The sequence below is a fragment of the Salmo salar genome, chromosome ssa15 (assembly GCF_905237065.1).
Source record: "Salmo salar chromosome ssa15, Ssal_v3.1, whole genome shotgun sequence".
Classification (NCBI taxonomy): Eukaryota; Metazoa; Chordata; class Actinopteri; order Salmoniformes; family Salmonidae; genus Salmo; species Salmo salar.
In genome coordinates, this window is record NC_059456.1 from 26,200,422 (window position 1) to 26,216,347 (window position 15,926).

At 41.0% G+C, this 15,926-nt stretch overlaps 3 protein-coding genes across 4 annotated transcripts; all 3 read left to right on the forward strand.

Moving 5' to 3' along the window:
• Positions 1–1,017: 1,017 nt before the first annotated feature.
• Positions 1,018–2,401, forward strand: LOC123727253 (cerebellin-2). Its single transcript, XM_045695582.1, has 3 exons — positions 1,018–1,320; positions 1,597–1,734; positions 2,039–2,401. The coding sequence occupies exons 1-3, from the start codon at positions 1,062–1,064 to the stop codon at positions 2,329–2,331; spliced, it is 690 nt and encodes a 229-aa protein (XP_045551538.1). The 5' UTR covers positions 1,018–1,061; the 3' UTR covers positions 2,332–2,401.
• Positions 2,402–5,822: 3,421 nt separating this feature from the next.
• LOC106571149 (complement C1q-like protein 2) lies at positions 5,823–7,709 on the forward strand. 2 transcript variants are annotated; one of them, XM_045695584.1, is made up of 3 exons: positions 5,823–6,130; positions 6,296–6,427; positions 6,653–7,709. In XM_045695584.1, exons 1-3 carry the CDS (start codon positions 5,881–5,883, stop codon positions 6,922–6,924), a joined length of 654 nt encoding a protein of 217 aa, XP_045551540.1. In that variant the 5' UTR covers positions 5,823–5,880; the 3' UTR covers positions 6,925–7,709. The 2 variants fall into 2 exon arrangements, with proteins under 2 accessions (XP_045551540.1, XP_013999359.2); XM_014143884.2 differs by having other exon boundaries at positions 5,828–6,136.
• Positions 7,710–9,269: 1,560 nt separating this feature from the next.
• On the forward strand, positions 9,270–10,688 carry LOC106571136 (cerebellin-2-like). Its single transcript, XM_014143848.2, has 3 exons — positions 9,270–9,572; positions 9,890–10,027; positions 10,332–10,688. The coding sequence occupies exons 1-3, from the start codon at positions 9,314–9,316 to the stop codon at positions 10,616–10,618; spliced, it is 684 nt and encodes a 227-aa protein (XP_013999323.2). The 5' UTR covers positions 9,270–9,313; the 3' UTR covers positions 10,619–10,688.
• The last annotated feature ends 5,238 nt before the right edge of the window (positions 10,689–15,926 follow it).

The following is a 15,926-nucleotide window of genomic DNA, read 5'->3' on the forward strand; positions in this document are numbered from 1 at the left end:
GTTCCATGCAGGTTTCCTCACAAAGTCCAAGGCAAGCACAGCTACCCATGCAGACAGTACTCCTTAGCCGTAACCGATATCCCCATGGGAACACGAACTCGTTAAGCTTCCCAAGCAATTATCTCCCGGTGTCACACGATGCTAGGCTAACCTCAAGGCTGGCAAATACCTCCACGACGAGACGGTAGCTTCAGTCTTTACTAAGTTTTAACAAAATTATAACAACTCTTTTATAAAATAAAACATGTATTTCCCTTCATGTCTTAGTAAGTATGGGTTTTGTAATAGTTCTGTCGTCTTTTATAATTTTTCTTTACCAACCGTCCTAAGGTAAAACGTCCATCCTTTCATCAACGTCTTTTTCCCTCTCTTTTTTCCCAGGCCTCCCGTTAAGCAGGTCAACTCCCATTGGCCACAACTTAACAAGCGACCTTATTGGTCAAAACTTAAACTTCAAAGTAAAACAAACTATTCATTTATACATTAAATAAATATTTCTTCAAAAAGCATAATGCATTAACAACATTACAGTTTAGGAGCAATTCAATCATCTTTTAAATATATAACCAATTAATTATAACAAATAAACTCAATACCTGGTTCAAACAAGGGTATTACACTTGTTATCATCAACATCTGCTATTTCAAGGTTATGTCAGTTGGCCATACGGGTATTATGTTTAGATTTTTTCTTCCTTTACTACTATAGATACATTTTATAGAAATATTGTGGGACGCTCTAATCAAAATATACATTTGTCTTCGCTGTTCTATTACGGTAAAAAGCGAAGGATCGGTTTGATGTAATTTGTTGACGCACAGAGTTGAGTGAACTTTGCTGATACTAGGGTTGCAAAATTCAGGTAATTTTGACAAAATTCCCAGGTGGTCCAGAAATCCCGGTTGGAGGAGTTCCGGATTTCCTGCTTATTCCCTCCTGATTCCAGGAATCTTCCAGCCAGGATTTCTGCAAAAGCTGTTTTTTTTTTTTAAAGTTCCCAGAATTGTGCAACCCTGGTTACATTTTAAATAAACCAATCCATATATATCTAACTCAACATATGAGGAGCAGTCAGACATCTCAGCAAACCTTTCTCACCCGGTTCATTGAAAGCCCTGCGATGGAGTCTGTTTTGGCTGTGGTGGTGTTGCTTTGCTGTTGTGTGGTTGAGACTCAGATGGCGAGTGAGCCAATCTCACCAACACCTGGGCCAAACCAGGTTCCCATCTCAACATCTTTCTCAGCTGTCCCGTCCGAGGTTGACAGGCTGCTGAGGGAACTGACAGCCAGAGTGGAGAAACTGGAGAGCGAGTGTAACGGTAATGTTGGCCATTTCTTATCATTGTCCCTAGACTTAGTTTCTTTATGTGTGTCGGTATTCCTACGGGTGTGCAGGAACTGTGTGTGTGTGTGTGTGTGTGTGTGTGTGTGTGTGTGTGTGTGTGTGTACGCATGCATGATCAGTGGAAGTGTGTGTTCATGCTCTGTCATTATTTCACAGCATCATTGGAAAGAAGTGCAAAAGTTCAGGCTGTCAAGCTATCTGGCTTCAAACGTATGATGTGTAGTAATCTGAACATAATGTCTTTCTACAGGCAAACCAAAAGTGGCCTTCTCCACTTCACTTATGGTCAATGATGAACATTATCACTTAGGACCTTTCGACGAGAACACCACCGTGGTGTATAAAAAGGTCATTACGAACATCGGTGAAGCATATAACCCAGATACAGGTATTTACCCAATAGATTCGTCTCTCAACATTATATTAAAGGTGCAATCTGTAATTTCATTTAGTGTCAAGCGCTGCCCTGCACTTATAAACTGAGGGGATGGGACTTAGCGGATCAAACAGTTTGTTTAATATTTCGGTTCTTGGATGAAAGTGTTTGTAGTACTTTGAGTTGCCACTGGCAATGATGAAAGATACAGATTGCACCTTTATGTATGTTACTGAGGTGTCTTTATGTCCTTGTTCTGTTGTGTCATAATCACACAAAGTTGTTTTTGTCCACCTTGCTTTCCTACCTGATGCAGGTGTCTTTACTGCACCTGTGGGAGGGGCCTACTACTTCACATTCACTTGCAATGTTGGGAATTCAGGGAAGGCGAATGCAGCGTTGCTTAAGAACGGTGTGAAAATGATTGCCGTCTATGAAACTGCAAACCCAAAATCCGGAATTTACCACAGCGGGGCCAATGGAGTCACACTAGACCTAGTGGAAGGAGACAAAATCAATGTGGTTCTCTGGAGTGGCAGTAGCATTTTTGACAACAGCAGAATTAGCATGTTTAGTGGTTACCTTCTATTTCCTATCAATACTAAGTAATAGTAAAAGGCTGATATTTACATGGCAATGCTTATTTCAACATTTCATTAAAGGAATAATCCACTCAAAAGCTATCTTCTGGTATTTTTTTTAATTAGTCCACTGTTGATACAGTCCCAAAATGTTTTGCGCTGCTGGTATGAACTGGTAAAACTAACATAGCAGTAGTTGTTGGGCTTGACGCGCCGGGGATGCTTGTACACAACCCAAAGCCTGTCAGGCCTCACATGGCATGAGACTGTAATCCATCACCAGGAAGACAAAAGGTCAGGGGAGAGGACTAACAAATCATCTCCAAAATCTCCCGAAAACAGAAAGGTTGGACTGTTGGGCATGGGGCTAAAAACCCAAAACCGCAAAAACTTTGTGTTACAGAACCCGCAACAAATTACAATTCTACAATTGGATGTGAAGATCTCCCAGAGTCCCAGACTTGTATGAGCACCATCAGTGAAAGCCTACGGGAAACTAGTGACTGACTTATGGGAGCACTGAACACCAAAAACAAACTGCACTTTGGCTTTTGTAATTTTTGAACAATGTTTGAGTCCAGAAAGCTGGCACAGGTTTCCAACGAAATGAGGAGATACAAGCTACAGATCCTGGGGGTGAGTGAAGTCAGGTGGACTAGCTCTGAATCCACGAGAACCAGCACTGGAGAAACAGTACTACACGCTTGTGTCAGTGGTGGAAAAAGTACCCAATTGTCATACTTGAGTAAAAGTAAAGATACCTTAATAGAAAATGACTCAAGTGAGTCACCCAGTAAAATACTACTTGAGTAAAAGTCTAAAAGTATTTGGTTTTCGATATACTTAAGTATCAAAAGTTAAAGTATAAATCATTTCACATTCCTTATATTAAGCAAACCAGACGGAACCATTTTATTGTTTTAAGAATAGCCCGTGGCACACTTCAACACTCAGACATAATTTACAAACGAAGCATTTGTGTTTAGTGAGTCGGTCAGATCAGAGGCAGTAGGGATGACCAGGGATGTTCTCTTGAAGTGTATGAATTGTACCATTTACCTGTCCTGCTAAGCATTTGAAATGCAACAAGTACTTTTGGGTGTCAGGGAAAAATGTATGGAGTAAAAAGTACATCATTATTTTCTTTAGGAATGTAGTGAAGTAAAAGTTGTCAAATATAAATAGTAAAGTACAGATACCCCCCAAAAACGACAACCTGTTGCGGATAGGGGGCAGTATTTTCATGGCCGGATAAAAAAACGTACCCGATTTAATCTGGTTATTACTCCTGCCCAGAAACTAGAATATGCATATAATTAGAGGATTTGGATTGAAAACACCCTAAAGTTTCTAAAACTGTTTGAATGGTGTCTGTGAGTATAACAGAACTCATATGGCAGGCCAAAACCTGAGAAGATTCTATACAGGAAGTGCCCTCTCTGACCATTTCTTGGCCTTCTAGCCTCTTTATCGAAAACAGAGGATCTCTGCTGTAACGTGACATTTTCTAAGGCTCTCAGAAGGCGCCAGAACGGGGAATGATGACTCTGCAGTCCCTGGGCGAAAAACAGTAGGGCATTTGGAAAGTGGTCGATCTGAGAACAATGACACGGGCGCGCGCGTGCATGTGAAGAGTCCATTTTACATTTTCAGTGTTTGGATGAAAACAAGGTCTCCCGGTCGGAATATTATCTCTATTTTACGAGAAAAATCACATAAAAATTGATTTTAAACAGCGTTTGACATGCTTTGAAGTACGGTAATGGAATATTTCGAATTTTTTTGTCACGATACGCGCCGGCGCGTCACCCTTCGGATAGTGTCTTGAACGCAAGAACAAACGCAGCTATTTGGATATAACTATGGATTATTTGGAACCAAAACAACATCGGGTGTTGAAGTAGAAGTCCTGGGAGTGCATTCCGACGAAGAACAGCAAAGGTAATCCAATTTTTCTTATAGTAAATCTGAGTTTGGTGAGTGCCAAACTTGGTCAGTGTCAAAATAGCTAGCCATGATGGCCGGGCTATCTACTCAGAATATTGCAAAATGTGCTTTCACCGAAAAGCTATTTAAAAAATCGGACACCGCGATTGCATAAAGGAGTTCTGTATCTATAATTCTTACAATAATTGTTATGTTTTTTATGAACGTTTATCGTGAGTAATTTAGTAAATTCACCGGAAGTTTCGGTGGGTATGCTAGTTCTGAACGTCACATGCTAATGTAAAAAGCTGGTTTTTGATATAAATATGAACTTGATTGAACAAAACATGCATGTATTGTATAACATAATGTCCTAGGAGTGTCATCTGATGAAGATCATCAAAGGTTAGTGCTGCATTTAGCTGTGGTTTGGGTTTTTGTGACATTATATGCTAGCTTGAAAAATGGGTGTCTGATTATTTCTGGCTGGGTACTCTGACATAATCTAATGTTTTGCTTTCGTTGTAAAGCCTTTTTGAAATCGGACAATGTGGTTAGATAAAGGAGAGTCTTGTCTTTAAAATGGTGCAAATGGATTTTTGAGGAGTTTGTAATTCGCGCCACGCTCTACCATTGGATATTGGTGAGGCGTTCCGCTAGAGGAACATCTAGATGTAAGAGGTTTTTAAGTAGTACTTTAAAGTATTTTTACTTAAGTACTTCACACCCCTGACTGGTGTCGACATCATCCTACAGAAAGGTGTAGAGTACTGTAATGGAATGGAAACTAATCAGCAGCAGAATGAAAACAGCCAGACTCACAGGACAACCTACCTAACTAACAATAATTCAGTTATGCTCCCACAAACTATACTCTTAGGGACTCATGAAGTTGATCTGGTTGCCTCTCTCCTAGTTGTGTACTGTATGCTGATAGAATCTATGCTACCAGCTACCAGCATGTCTATAAACATGGTATCGCTAATAGATGAGGGTTAAATGGGAGAACAGTGGCAAGTGTTACTGAGTGGACCGTCCTGGCTAAGTAAATGTAGTAAGAAGTGGTAGTTGCATCACTTGGGGTCCACTCCAAGGAGATACTAGAAGTTGGAAGAGACTGGGCGACATGGCAATTTTCATTTAGTGTCTTTGACTGATCAGTCCTTGAGTAAACAATCTAAACCTTGGAAGAGTCATGCAAGGATGAGGAACCTGTTTTTATGATCTGAGAATGTTTTACATCTTATCTGGTTCACAGTCGCCTATCTAATCTACAATCTGTCAGATAAAACCATTAATTATTTACTTGAGAAGGGACAAACACTTTTTTTTCCTGTGGTTAACTTCCTCCTCGTAATATGGTTAAATATTTGTAATGACCAGTGAGGAGTCCAATGGCTGCTCAGGGGGTGGGGACACAGGCCAAAAACACTCACTTGTATCCTTACAAATATCTGCATTAGGTCAGATCGGATGCCAAGTTGATGAGAAACATCTAGTTAATGTTTAGTTTATGGTTCTGAAGAAGAATTATTATTTTGGCATACTCCTTTTCCATAGAACCCGATGTTAATGTTTTACCAGGCATGTTTATAAATATCCAACAGGAATGACAAGTTACAAACACCTTCATTTGTTGCTTTATTAAGAGATGGAGGCTGTCTGTGTTCTGCTGCTGTTACTGTTCTGCTGCAATCTGTCTGGTGCGGAAGTTGAGAGCAGTAATAAGGGAAACGTCACAAACGAAAGCTCTCAACACTTTGACGACAAAGTAGGAAACGACTGGATGAAAGAGCTGATGGAGAGTCTCGGTGAAGCGGCAGGCACCACCGGCTCCCAATCGGACGTCTACACTGTGCTGAGAGAACTTATTGCCAAAGTGGAAAATCTGGAAAAGGCAGGTAATGGTGAGTGAGTGACTGAGCACGATATGGTGTTCTTGCTACATTTTGTAATATTGTGAATTTCACGAATGGCCGGTACTTCTAAAGCCAAAGTTAATTTCAGTCAGTTTTGGTGTTTGTGTGTGTGTGTTCTTGAAATAATTTACACTTGTTTCCTCACAGAGAGACCTAAGGTGGCTTTCTCAGCATCACTCTTCCCATCATCTCAACACAGAGGGCCCTTTAATATTGACACCACCCTGATATTCACAAATGTTATCACAAACATTGGCCAAGCTTACAACTCTGGAACAGGTAGTTTATTTTACAGCATAATTACTGTTTCTAATTTAATTTATTTTGAATTGTAATATGAGCTCTGAGGGCTTTGATTGTCCGTGACTTTTATATACCTTCGGACATCAAACATGCAAGTCAACTATTCTGTATAAATTGAACCAAAAGGAATTCATGTTTATCACGAGTATGATGTTGAAATGAATGCATCTATTGCATGCATCTCCTCTCTCTGCACTGCAGGTGTCTTTGCTGCACCGGTGAGAGGGGTCTACTACTTCACGTTCACTTGCAATTCTGGGACTACAGGAAAAGTGAATGCGGCACTGTTGAAGAATGGCCAAAATATGGCTGTCGTGATTGAAAAGGGTAATGTTGACAGCATGGGGTCAAATAGTGTAATACTGCAGTTAAATGAAGGTGATCATGTTAACATTATCCTCTGGCGTGGCAACAGCATCTATGACAATGGATACAGGAGCACATTCACTGGTGTCCTGCTCTTTCCAATGTGAGGAGAGCATACCATTTGCTTGTTGTATCTATAATGATTGTAAAGTTTTGTAGGAATGTATGTACAATAATCAAACCGTGATGTTCGTCATCCTTCAGGAAATACTGCAGGTGCATTTCTCCAACGTTTATGCAAACAGGATTCTGAAGGTTTTACAAATGTATGATTTATAAAGATGCTTAATCACCAATACAGTAACTGGTTTATCAGATGTCACAGATGCATAGGAATCCCCCCACTAACATATCCAGCACTAACTACAGTTTGCCTGAGCACACTGTACTAGAGCATATGTGTAAGGACCGACGCAAGCGATGAGAAGCAGGTACGGGGAGTCAACACTCAATCAGGAACAAACAGGTAACAGGACAGCGTCAGCACACGGTTAAACATGGACATATGACAATCAATGCAGAAGCAGGGAACAGAGCGGGGAACCAGACAGATATAGGGAAGGTAATGACAGAAGTGATTGAGTCTAGGTGAGTCCAGTAATCGCTGATGCGCGTGACGTGGGGAAGGCAGGTGTGAGTAATGATGATGGCAGGAGTGTGAAGTGCTGGGGAGCCTGGCGCTCGGGGGAAGAGCGGGAGCAGGCGTGACAATATGTTTAGTTGATTTTTTAAACTTTTTTTTTTACTGCTTTTGTAACCAAGGAGCCTCAGAAACTGAATGTACCATGCATACTGCAGCCTCACAGAAAACAGTTTTGTTCACATAACCTGATTTAAAAAAATGCTTTTTGTTCTGTTCTGGAAAATAAAGCAAATATAAGGATCCAACCTACCCATGTCTCAAGAATGTTGTTTTATTTGTTTAATCATTGGTTATAGAGAAACACGTGTATTTCTTGTGTAACCCTCTCACCAGGCTCGAATATGACTCAGTTTCTCAGCAGCATGGGATGTTAGGTGAGAAGGACATCTCCAATAAGAATTCCTATTGTAAACTATCTAGGATTATGACAATAGGGTATTAACTTCAGATGAAATGATTATAGGTTTCTGTTATTGAATCAGGATAAACCATCACATGCATTACATTAAATTGAAACAATTAATGACTCCACCAAGGCAATATACATAACGTTCCATATGTGTATTAAAACATTTTCAAACACAAATACATTTTCAAACACAACATCAAAATAAATAATCCCCAATGAGTCGTGCACAACCCGTGTCCAAATTATTTCAAGTTTGCTTAAATAAACCGTTGGCGCACGTTGGAGCTATAAAAAAAAAAATGACGACACCCAAAAATATCCTGAAGCACCTCACGTTGTGGTTACTCACTCCTTGGTAGATATTCCCTCAGCGAAGTATGGCAGTTCCATGCAGGTTTCCTCACAAAGTCCAAGGCAAGCACAGCTACCCATGCAGACAGTACTCCTTAGCCGTAACCGATATCCCCATGGGAACACAAACTCGTTAAGCTTCCCAAGCAATTATCTCCCGGTGTCACACGATGCTAGGCTAACCTCAAGGCTGGCAAATACCTCCACGACGAGACGGTAGCTTCAGTCTTTACTAAGTTTTAACAAAATTATAACAACTCTTTTATAAAATAAAACATGTATTTCCCTTCATGTCTTAGTAAGTATGGGTTTTGTAATAGTTCTGTCGTCTTTTATAATTTTTCTTTACCAACCGTCCTAAGGTAAAACGTCCATCCTTTCATCAACGTCTTTTTCCCTCTCTTTTTTCCCAGGCCTCCCGTTAAGCAGGTCAACTCCCATTGGCCACAACTTAACAAGCGACCTTATTGGTCAAAACTTAAACTTCAAAGTAAAACAAACTATTCATTTATACATTAAATAAATATTTCTTCAAAAAGCATAATGCATTAACAACATTACAGTTTAGGAGCAATTCAATCATCTTTTAAATATATAACCAATTAATTATAACAAATAAACTCAATACCTGGTTCAAACAAGGGTATTACACTTGTTATCATCAACATCTGCTATTTCAAGGTTATGTCAGTTGGCCATACGGGTATTATGTTTAGATTTTTTCTTCCTTTACTACTATAGATACATTTTATAGAAATATTGTGGGACGCTCTAATCAAAATATACATTTGTCTTCGCTGTTCTATTACGGTAAAAAGCGAAGGATCGGTTTGATGTAATTTGTTGACGCACAGAGTTGAGTGAACTTTGCTGATACTAGGGTTGCAAAATTCAGGTAATTTTGACAAAATTCCCAGGTGGTCCAGAAATCCCGGTTGGAGGAGTTCCGGATTTCCTGCTTATTCCCTCCTGATTCCAGGAATCTTCCAGCCAGGATTTCTGCAAAAGCTGTTTTTTTTTTTTTAAGTTCCCAGAATTGTGCAACCCTGGTTACATTTTAAATAAACCAATCCATATATATCTAACTCAACATATGAGGAGCAGTCAGACATCTCAGCAAACCTTTCTCACCCGGTTCATTGAAAGCCCTGCGATGGAGTCTGTTTTGGCTGTGGTGGTGTTGCTTTGCTGTTGTGTGGTTGAGACTCAGATGGCGAGTGAGCCAATCTCACCAACACCTGGGCCAAACCAGGTTCCCATCTCAACATCTTTCTCAGCTGTCCCGTCCGAGGTTGACAGGCTGCTGAGGGAACTGACAGCCAGAGTGGAGAAACTGGAGAGCGAGTGTAACGGTAATGTTGGCCATTTCTTATCATTGTCCCTAGACTTAGTTTCTTTATGTGTGTCGGTATTCCTACGGGTGTGCAGGAACGTGTGTGTGTGTGTGTGTGTGTGTGTGTGTGTGTGTGTGTGTGTGTGTGTGTGTGTGTGTGTGTGTGTGTGTGTGTGTGTGTGTGTGTGTACGCATGCATGATCAGTGGAAGTGTGTGTTCATGCTCTGTCATTATTTCACAGCATCATTGGAAAGAAGTGCAAAAGTTCAGGCTGTCAAGCTATCTGGCTTCAAACGTATGATGTGTAGTAATCTGAACATAATGTCTTTCTACAGGCAAACCAAAAGTGGCCTTCTCCACTTCACTTATGGTCAATGATGAACATTATCACTTAGGACCTTTCGACGAGAACACCACCGTGGTGTATAAAAAGGTCATTACGAACATCGGTGAAGCATATAACCCAGATACAGGTATTTACCCAATAGATTCGTCTCTCAACATTATATTAAAGGTGCAATCTGTAATTTCATTTAGTGTCAAGCGCTGCCCTGCACTTATAAACTGAGGGGATGGGACTTAGCGGATCAAACAGTTTGTTTAATATTTCGGTTCTTGGATGAAAGTGTTTGTAGTACTTTGAGTTGCCACTGGCAATGATGAAAGATACAGATTGCACCTTTATGTATGTTACTGAGGTGTCTTTATGTCCTTGTTCTGTTGTGTCATAATCACACAAAGTTGTTTTTGTCCACCTTGCTTTCCTACCTGATGCAAGTGTCTTTACTGCACCTGTGGGAGGGGCCTACTACTTCACATTCACTTGCAATGTTGGGAATTCAGGGAAGGCGAATGCAGCGTTGCTTAAGAACGGTGTGAAAATGATTGCCGTCTATGAAACTGCAAACCCAAAATCCGGAATTTACCACAGCGGGGCCAATGGAGTCACACTAGACCTAGTGGAAGGAGACAAAATCAATGTGGTTCTCTGGAGTGGCAGTAGCATTTTTGACAACAGCAGAATTAGCATGTTTTACCTTCTATTTCCTATCAATACTAAGTAATAGTAAAAGGCTGATATTTACATGGCAATGCTTATTTCAACATTTCATTAAAGGAATAATCCACTCAAAAGCTATCTTCTGGTATTTTTTTTAATTAGTCCACTGTTGATACAGTCCCAAAATGTTTTGCGCTGCTGGTATGAACTGGTAAAACTAACATAGCAGTAGTTGTTGGGCTTGACGCGCCGGGGATGCTTGTACACAACCCAAAGCCTGTCAGGCCTCACATGGCATGAGACTGTAATCCATCACCAGGAAGACAAAAGGTCAGGGGAGAGGACTAACAAATCATCTCCAAAATCTCCCGAAAACAGAAAGCAGAAAGGTTGGACTGTTGGGCATGGGGCTAAAAACCCAAAACCGCAAAAACTTTGTGTTACAGAACCCGCAACAAATTACAATTCTACAATTGGATGTGAAGATCTCCCAGAGTCCCAGACTTGTATGAGCACCATCAGTGAAAGCCTACGGGAAACTAGTGACTGACTTATGGGAGCACTGAACACCAAAAACAAACTGCACTTTGGCTTTTGTAATTTTTGAACAATGTTTGAGTCCAGAAAGCTGGCACAGGTTTCCAACAAAATGAGGAGATACAAGCTACAGATCCTGGGGGTAAGTGAAGTCAGGTGGACTAGCTCTGAATCTACAAGAACTAGCACTTGAGAAACAGTACTACATGCTGGAAAGGAGGACGGACAACATTGTGACGGTGTCGACATCATCCTACAGAAAGGTGTAGAGAACTCTAATGGAATGGAAACTAATCAGCAGCAGAATGATAACAGCCAGACTCAATGGACAACCAACCAAACTAACAATAATTCAGTGTTATGCTCCCACAAACGATGCCAAAGATGAAGAAAAATACCTGTTCTTTAACACCTTCCAATCTGAAGTAGAGAAAACACCTATTAAAGACCTGATCCTCTTCATTGGTGACCTGAATGCAAAGGTTGGCACCGACAACACTAACTACGAGAGAGCAATGGGGAGCACGGCTGTGGAGAGATGAATGATAACAGTGACAGACTGGAAACATTCTGCGTCACAAATAACCTGGTGATAGGTGGCAGCTAGTTTCCCCACAAGAATATCCACAAGCTGACATGGTACTCTCCTAATGGAAGAGGCAAACCAGATTGACCACCTGGTGATCAACGGCAAGTGGAGAAGCTCGCTGAGGGACGTCAAGTTGCGAAGGAGAGCAAATGTTGCCAGTGACCACCGTCTTGTGACTGCCAGCTGAAACGTTCAGGACCACCAACATGTTGGCATGCTGAGAGACCAAACCATCAAGATATATATATATATATATATATATATATATATATACACTGCTCAAAAAGGAACACTTAAACAACACAAGTCAATCACACTTCTGTGAAATCAAACTGTCGACTTAGGAAGCAACACTGATTGACAATAAATGTCACATGCTGTTGTGCAAATGGAATAGACAACAGGTGGAAATTATAGGCAATTAGCAAGACACCCCCAATAAAGGAGTGGTACTGCAGGTGGGGACCACAGACCACTTCTCAGTTCCTATGCTTCCTGGCTGATGTTTTGGTCACTTTTGAATGCTGGCGGTGCTTTCACTCTAGTGGTAGCATGAGTCTACAACCCACACAAGTGGCTCAGGTAGTGCAGCTCATCCAGGATGGCACATCAATGTGAGCTGTGGCAAGAAGGTTTGCTGTGTCTGTCAGCGTAGTGTCCAGAGCATGGAGGCGCTACCAGGAGACAGGCCAGTACATCAGGAGACATGGAGGAGGCCGTAGGAGGGCAACAAGCCAGCAGCAGGACCGCTACCTCCGCCTTTGTGCAAGGAGGAGCAGGAGAAGCACTGCCAGAGCCCTGCAAAATGACCTCCAGCAGGCCACAAATGTGCATGTGTCTGCTCAAACGGTCAGAAACAGACTCCATGAGGGTGGTATGAGGGCCCGACGTCCACAGGTGGGGGTTGTGCTTACAGCCCAACACCGTGCAGGACGTTTGGCATTTGCCAGAGAACACCAAGATTGGCAAATTCACCACTGGCGCCCTGTGCTCTTCACAGATGAAAGCAGGTTCACACTGAGCACTTGACAGACGTGACAGAGTCTGGAGACGCCGTGGAGAACATTCTGCTGCCTGCAACATCCTCCAGCATGACCGGTTTGGTGGTGGGTCAGTCATGGTGTGGGGTGGCATTTCTTTGGGGGGGCCGCACAGCCCTCCATGTGCTCGCCAGAGGTAGCCTGACTGCCATTAGGTACTGAGATGAGATCCTCAGACCCCTTGTGAGACCATATGCTGGTGCGGTTGGCCCTGGGTTCCTCCTAATGCAAGACAATGCTAGACCTCATGTGGCTGGAGTGTGTCAGCAGTTCCTGCAAGAGGAAGGCATTGATGCTATGGACTGGCCCGCCCGTTCCCCAGACCTGAATCCAATTGAGCACATCTGGGACATCATGTCTCGCTCCATCCACCAACGCCACGTTGCACCACAGACTGTCCAGGAGTTGGCGGATGCTTTAGTCCAGGTCTGGGAGGAGATCCCTCAGGAGACCATCCGCCACCTCATCAGGAGCATGCCCAGGCATTGTAGGGAGGTCATACAGGCACGTGGAGGCCACACACACTACTGAGCCTCATTTTGACTTGTTTGAAGGACATTACATCAAAGTTGGATCAGCCTGTAGTGTGGTTTTCCACTTTAATTTTGAGTGTGACTCCAAATCCAGATCTCCATGGGTTGATAAATTGGATTTCCATTGATTATTTTTGTGTGATTTTGTTGTCAGCATATTCAACTATGTAAAGACAAAAGTATTTAATAAGATTATTTCTTTCATTCAGATCTAGGATGTGTTTAAGTGTTCCCTTTATTTTTTTGAGCAGTATATATATATACTGCTCAAAAAAATAAAGGGAACACTTAAACAACACATCCTAGATCTGAATGAAAGAAATAATCTTATTAAATACTTTTTCTTTACATAGTTGAATATGCTGACAACAAAATCACACAAAAATAATCAATGGAAATCCAATTTATATATATATATATATATATATATATATATATATATATATATATATATATGAGAGAGAGAGCGAGAGAGCGAGAGAGAGAGAGAGCGAGAGAGCGAGAGAGCGAGAGAGCGAGAGAGCGAGAGAGCGAGAGAGCGAAGAGAGAGAGAGAGAGAGAGAGAGAGAGAGAGATTAAGGCTTACAGTAAAAGCAGCAAGGACACCATGGACAGAGAAGGCGGCAATGCAAGGAATGGATCACCCCAGAAACATGGGAAATTGAGGAATGTATGACCCCAGAAACATGGGAAATTATTGAGGAATTAATCACCCCAGAAGCATGGGAAATTATTGAGGAATGGATCACCCCAGAAACATGGAAAATGATTGAAGAAAGAGGGGACCTGTAAGAGAAAACAACAGATGCCAAATCAAAAAGGCTGAAACAGAAACTGGAAGAGCAGTACAGAAAAATCAACAGGCTAGTCAGAATAGACAACTGGCTAGTAAGAAGAGACAACAGGCTAGTAAGAAGAGACAAAAAGGCGTAAGGAACAGTATACAAAATCACTAACCTAATCTGTGACTGAAACTTCAAGTCAAATACAGAAAATGAACAGGAAGCAAGATGGACAGAACATTTCAGAGGTTCTCAACAGAGAACCCCCTGTGGATCTAATTAACACACCTGAAACTGCTCCAGAAGATCTAGACATAAACACCGACCCACCAACCGAAGAAGAAATAATCACTACCATCAAGTCCAGTAAGAATGGAAAAGCTCCAGGTCCTGATGGCCTCAATGAAGAGCTGTTCAAAATCTTCATTGACATCTGAATGAAAGGAAAGATACCTTCAGATTGGACCAAAAGGATCATCATACAGGTACCTAAGAAGGGCACACAACTGCAAAAACAGGATGGGTATCAGTTCCCAACAAGATCTATTGCAAGATTATCATACAACGGATGTCTTCAGCTGTAGACAAAGTGCTTATGAACGAACAAGCAGGTTTTAGGGGAGGAAGGAGCTGTACAGACCAGATCTTTGCCCTCAGGAACATTATTGATCAATGCAGTGAGTTGCATTGGAAGCTCTACATCAACTTTATTGACTTCCAGAAGACTTTTGACAGCATCTGCTGCGGAAGTTTATGGAAGATATTAAGAATTTATGGAATCTCCACCCATGTCATTAACATCATAAAACAGTTCTGCAGCAACTTCTCATGCACTGTCGGAACAAACAACACGAGCTTTGTTGTGAAGTCTGGAGTTTGTCAAGATTGTGTGATTTCAGCCCTACTCTCCAACCTGGCAATAGACTGGGTGATGCGGCGAACAACAGAAGATCAGGCAAGAGGTATACGATGGACCTTGTATTTTACTAAGACCTTGACTTCACCGATGACAACTCTTTTATCACACACCAACATATACAAGCCAGAAATTGACAAAATCCAGTCCTTCGGCCAGCAAGAAGGCCTGGTTATCAACTGCAGCAAAACTAAGGTCATGAAAAATGATATCATTTACAGAATATCGCTATTTTTAAAACAAGCTATAGAAAGCTGGTTGCAATTTCAGTATAATCCACCTTAAAAGACAGAACACATATTACAACAAATATTATGGTTCAACTCAAATATACAAATTGATGTATATATTTTTTTGGGGGGAGAAACAAAATTACAAACGCTATAATCTTTATTAATGATATCATAAATAGGACTGGCGGAGTTATGTCACACATGCAGCTAACATAAATATATGGTCTGCTCTATCCAAAACTACAACCAACTGATTGCACCATTAACACAAAAATGTGGTGGTGTAAGTAAAAATACTTTAAAGTACTACTTAAGTATTTTTTTGTGGGGTATCTGTACTTTACTTTACTATTTCTATTTTTTGTACAACTTTTACTTTTACTCCACTACATTCCTACAGAAAAGTATATACTTTTTACTCCATACATTTTCCCTGACACCTAAAAGTTCTTGTTACATTTTTTATGCTTAGCAGGACAAGAACATTTTCAAATTCACACACTTATCAAGAGAACATCCCTGGTCATCCCTACTGCCTCTGATGTGGCAGACTCACTAAACACAAATGCTTTCTTTGTAAATGATTGTCTTAGTTGTGCCATCTGGTTTGCTTAATATAAGGGATTTAAAACTATTTATACTTTTACTTTTGATACTAAAGTATATTTTAGCAATTACCTTTAATTTTGATACTTATGTATATTTATAAGCAAATACTTTTAGACTTTTACTGAAGTAGTAT

Bases quoted from the DNA above. Each gene is read 5' to 3' on its own strand.
- LOC123727253 (XM_045695582.1), top strand. From the start codon at position 1,062: ATGAGGAGCAGTCAGACATCTCAGCAAACCTTTCTCACCCGGTTCATT. The intron at 1,321-1,596 runs GTAATGTTGGCC...GTCTTTCTACAG, and splicing joins ACTGGAGAGCGAGTGTAACG to GCAAACCAAAAGTGGCCTTC. The intron at 1,735-2,038 runs GTATTTACCCAA...TACCTGATGCAG, and splicing joins AGCATATAACCCAGATACAG to GTGTCTTTACTGCACCTGTG.
- LOC106571149 (XM_014143884.2), top strand. From the start codon at position 5,881: ATGGAGGCTGTCTGTGTTCTGCTGCTGTTACTGTTCTGCTGCAATCTG. The intron at 6,137-6,295 runs GTGAGTGAGTGA...GTTTCCTCACAG, and splicing joins TCTGGAAAAGGCAGGTAATG to AGAGACCTAAGGTGGCTTTC. The intron at 6,428-6,652 runs GTAGTTTATTTT...TCTGCACTGCAG, and splicing joins AGCTTACAACTCTGGAACAG to GTGTCTTTGCTGCACCGGTG.
- LOC106571136 (XM_014143848.2), top strand. From the start codon at position 9,314: ATGAGGAGCAGTCAGACATCTCAGCAAACCTTTCTCACCCGGTTCATT. The intron at 9,573-9,889 runs GTAATGTTGGCC...GTCTTTCTACAG, and splicing joins ACTGGAGAGCGAGTGTAACG to GCAAACCAAAAGTGGCCTTC. The intron at 10,028-10,331 runs GTATTTACCCAA...TACCTGATGCAA, and splicing joins AGCATATAACCCAGATACAG to GTGTCTTTACTGCACCTGTG.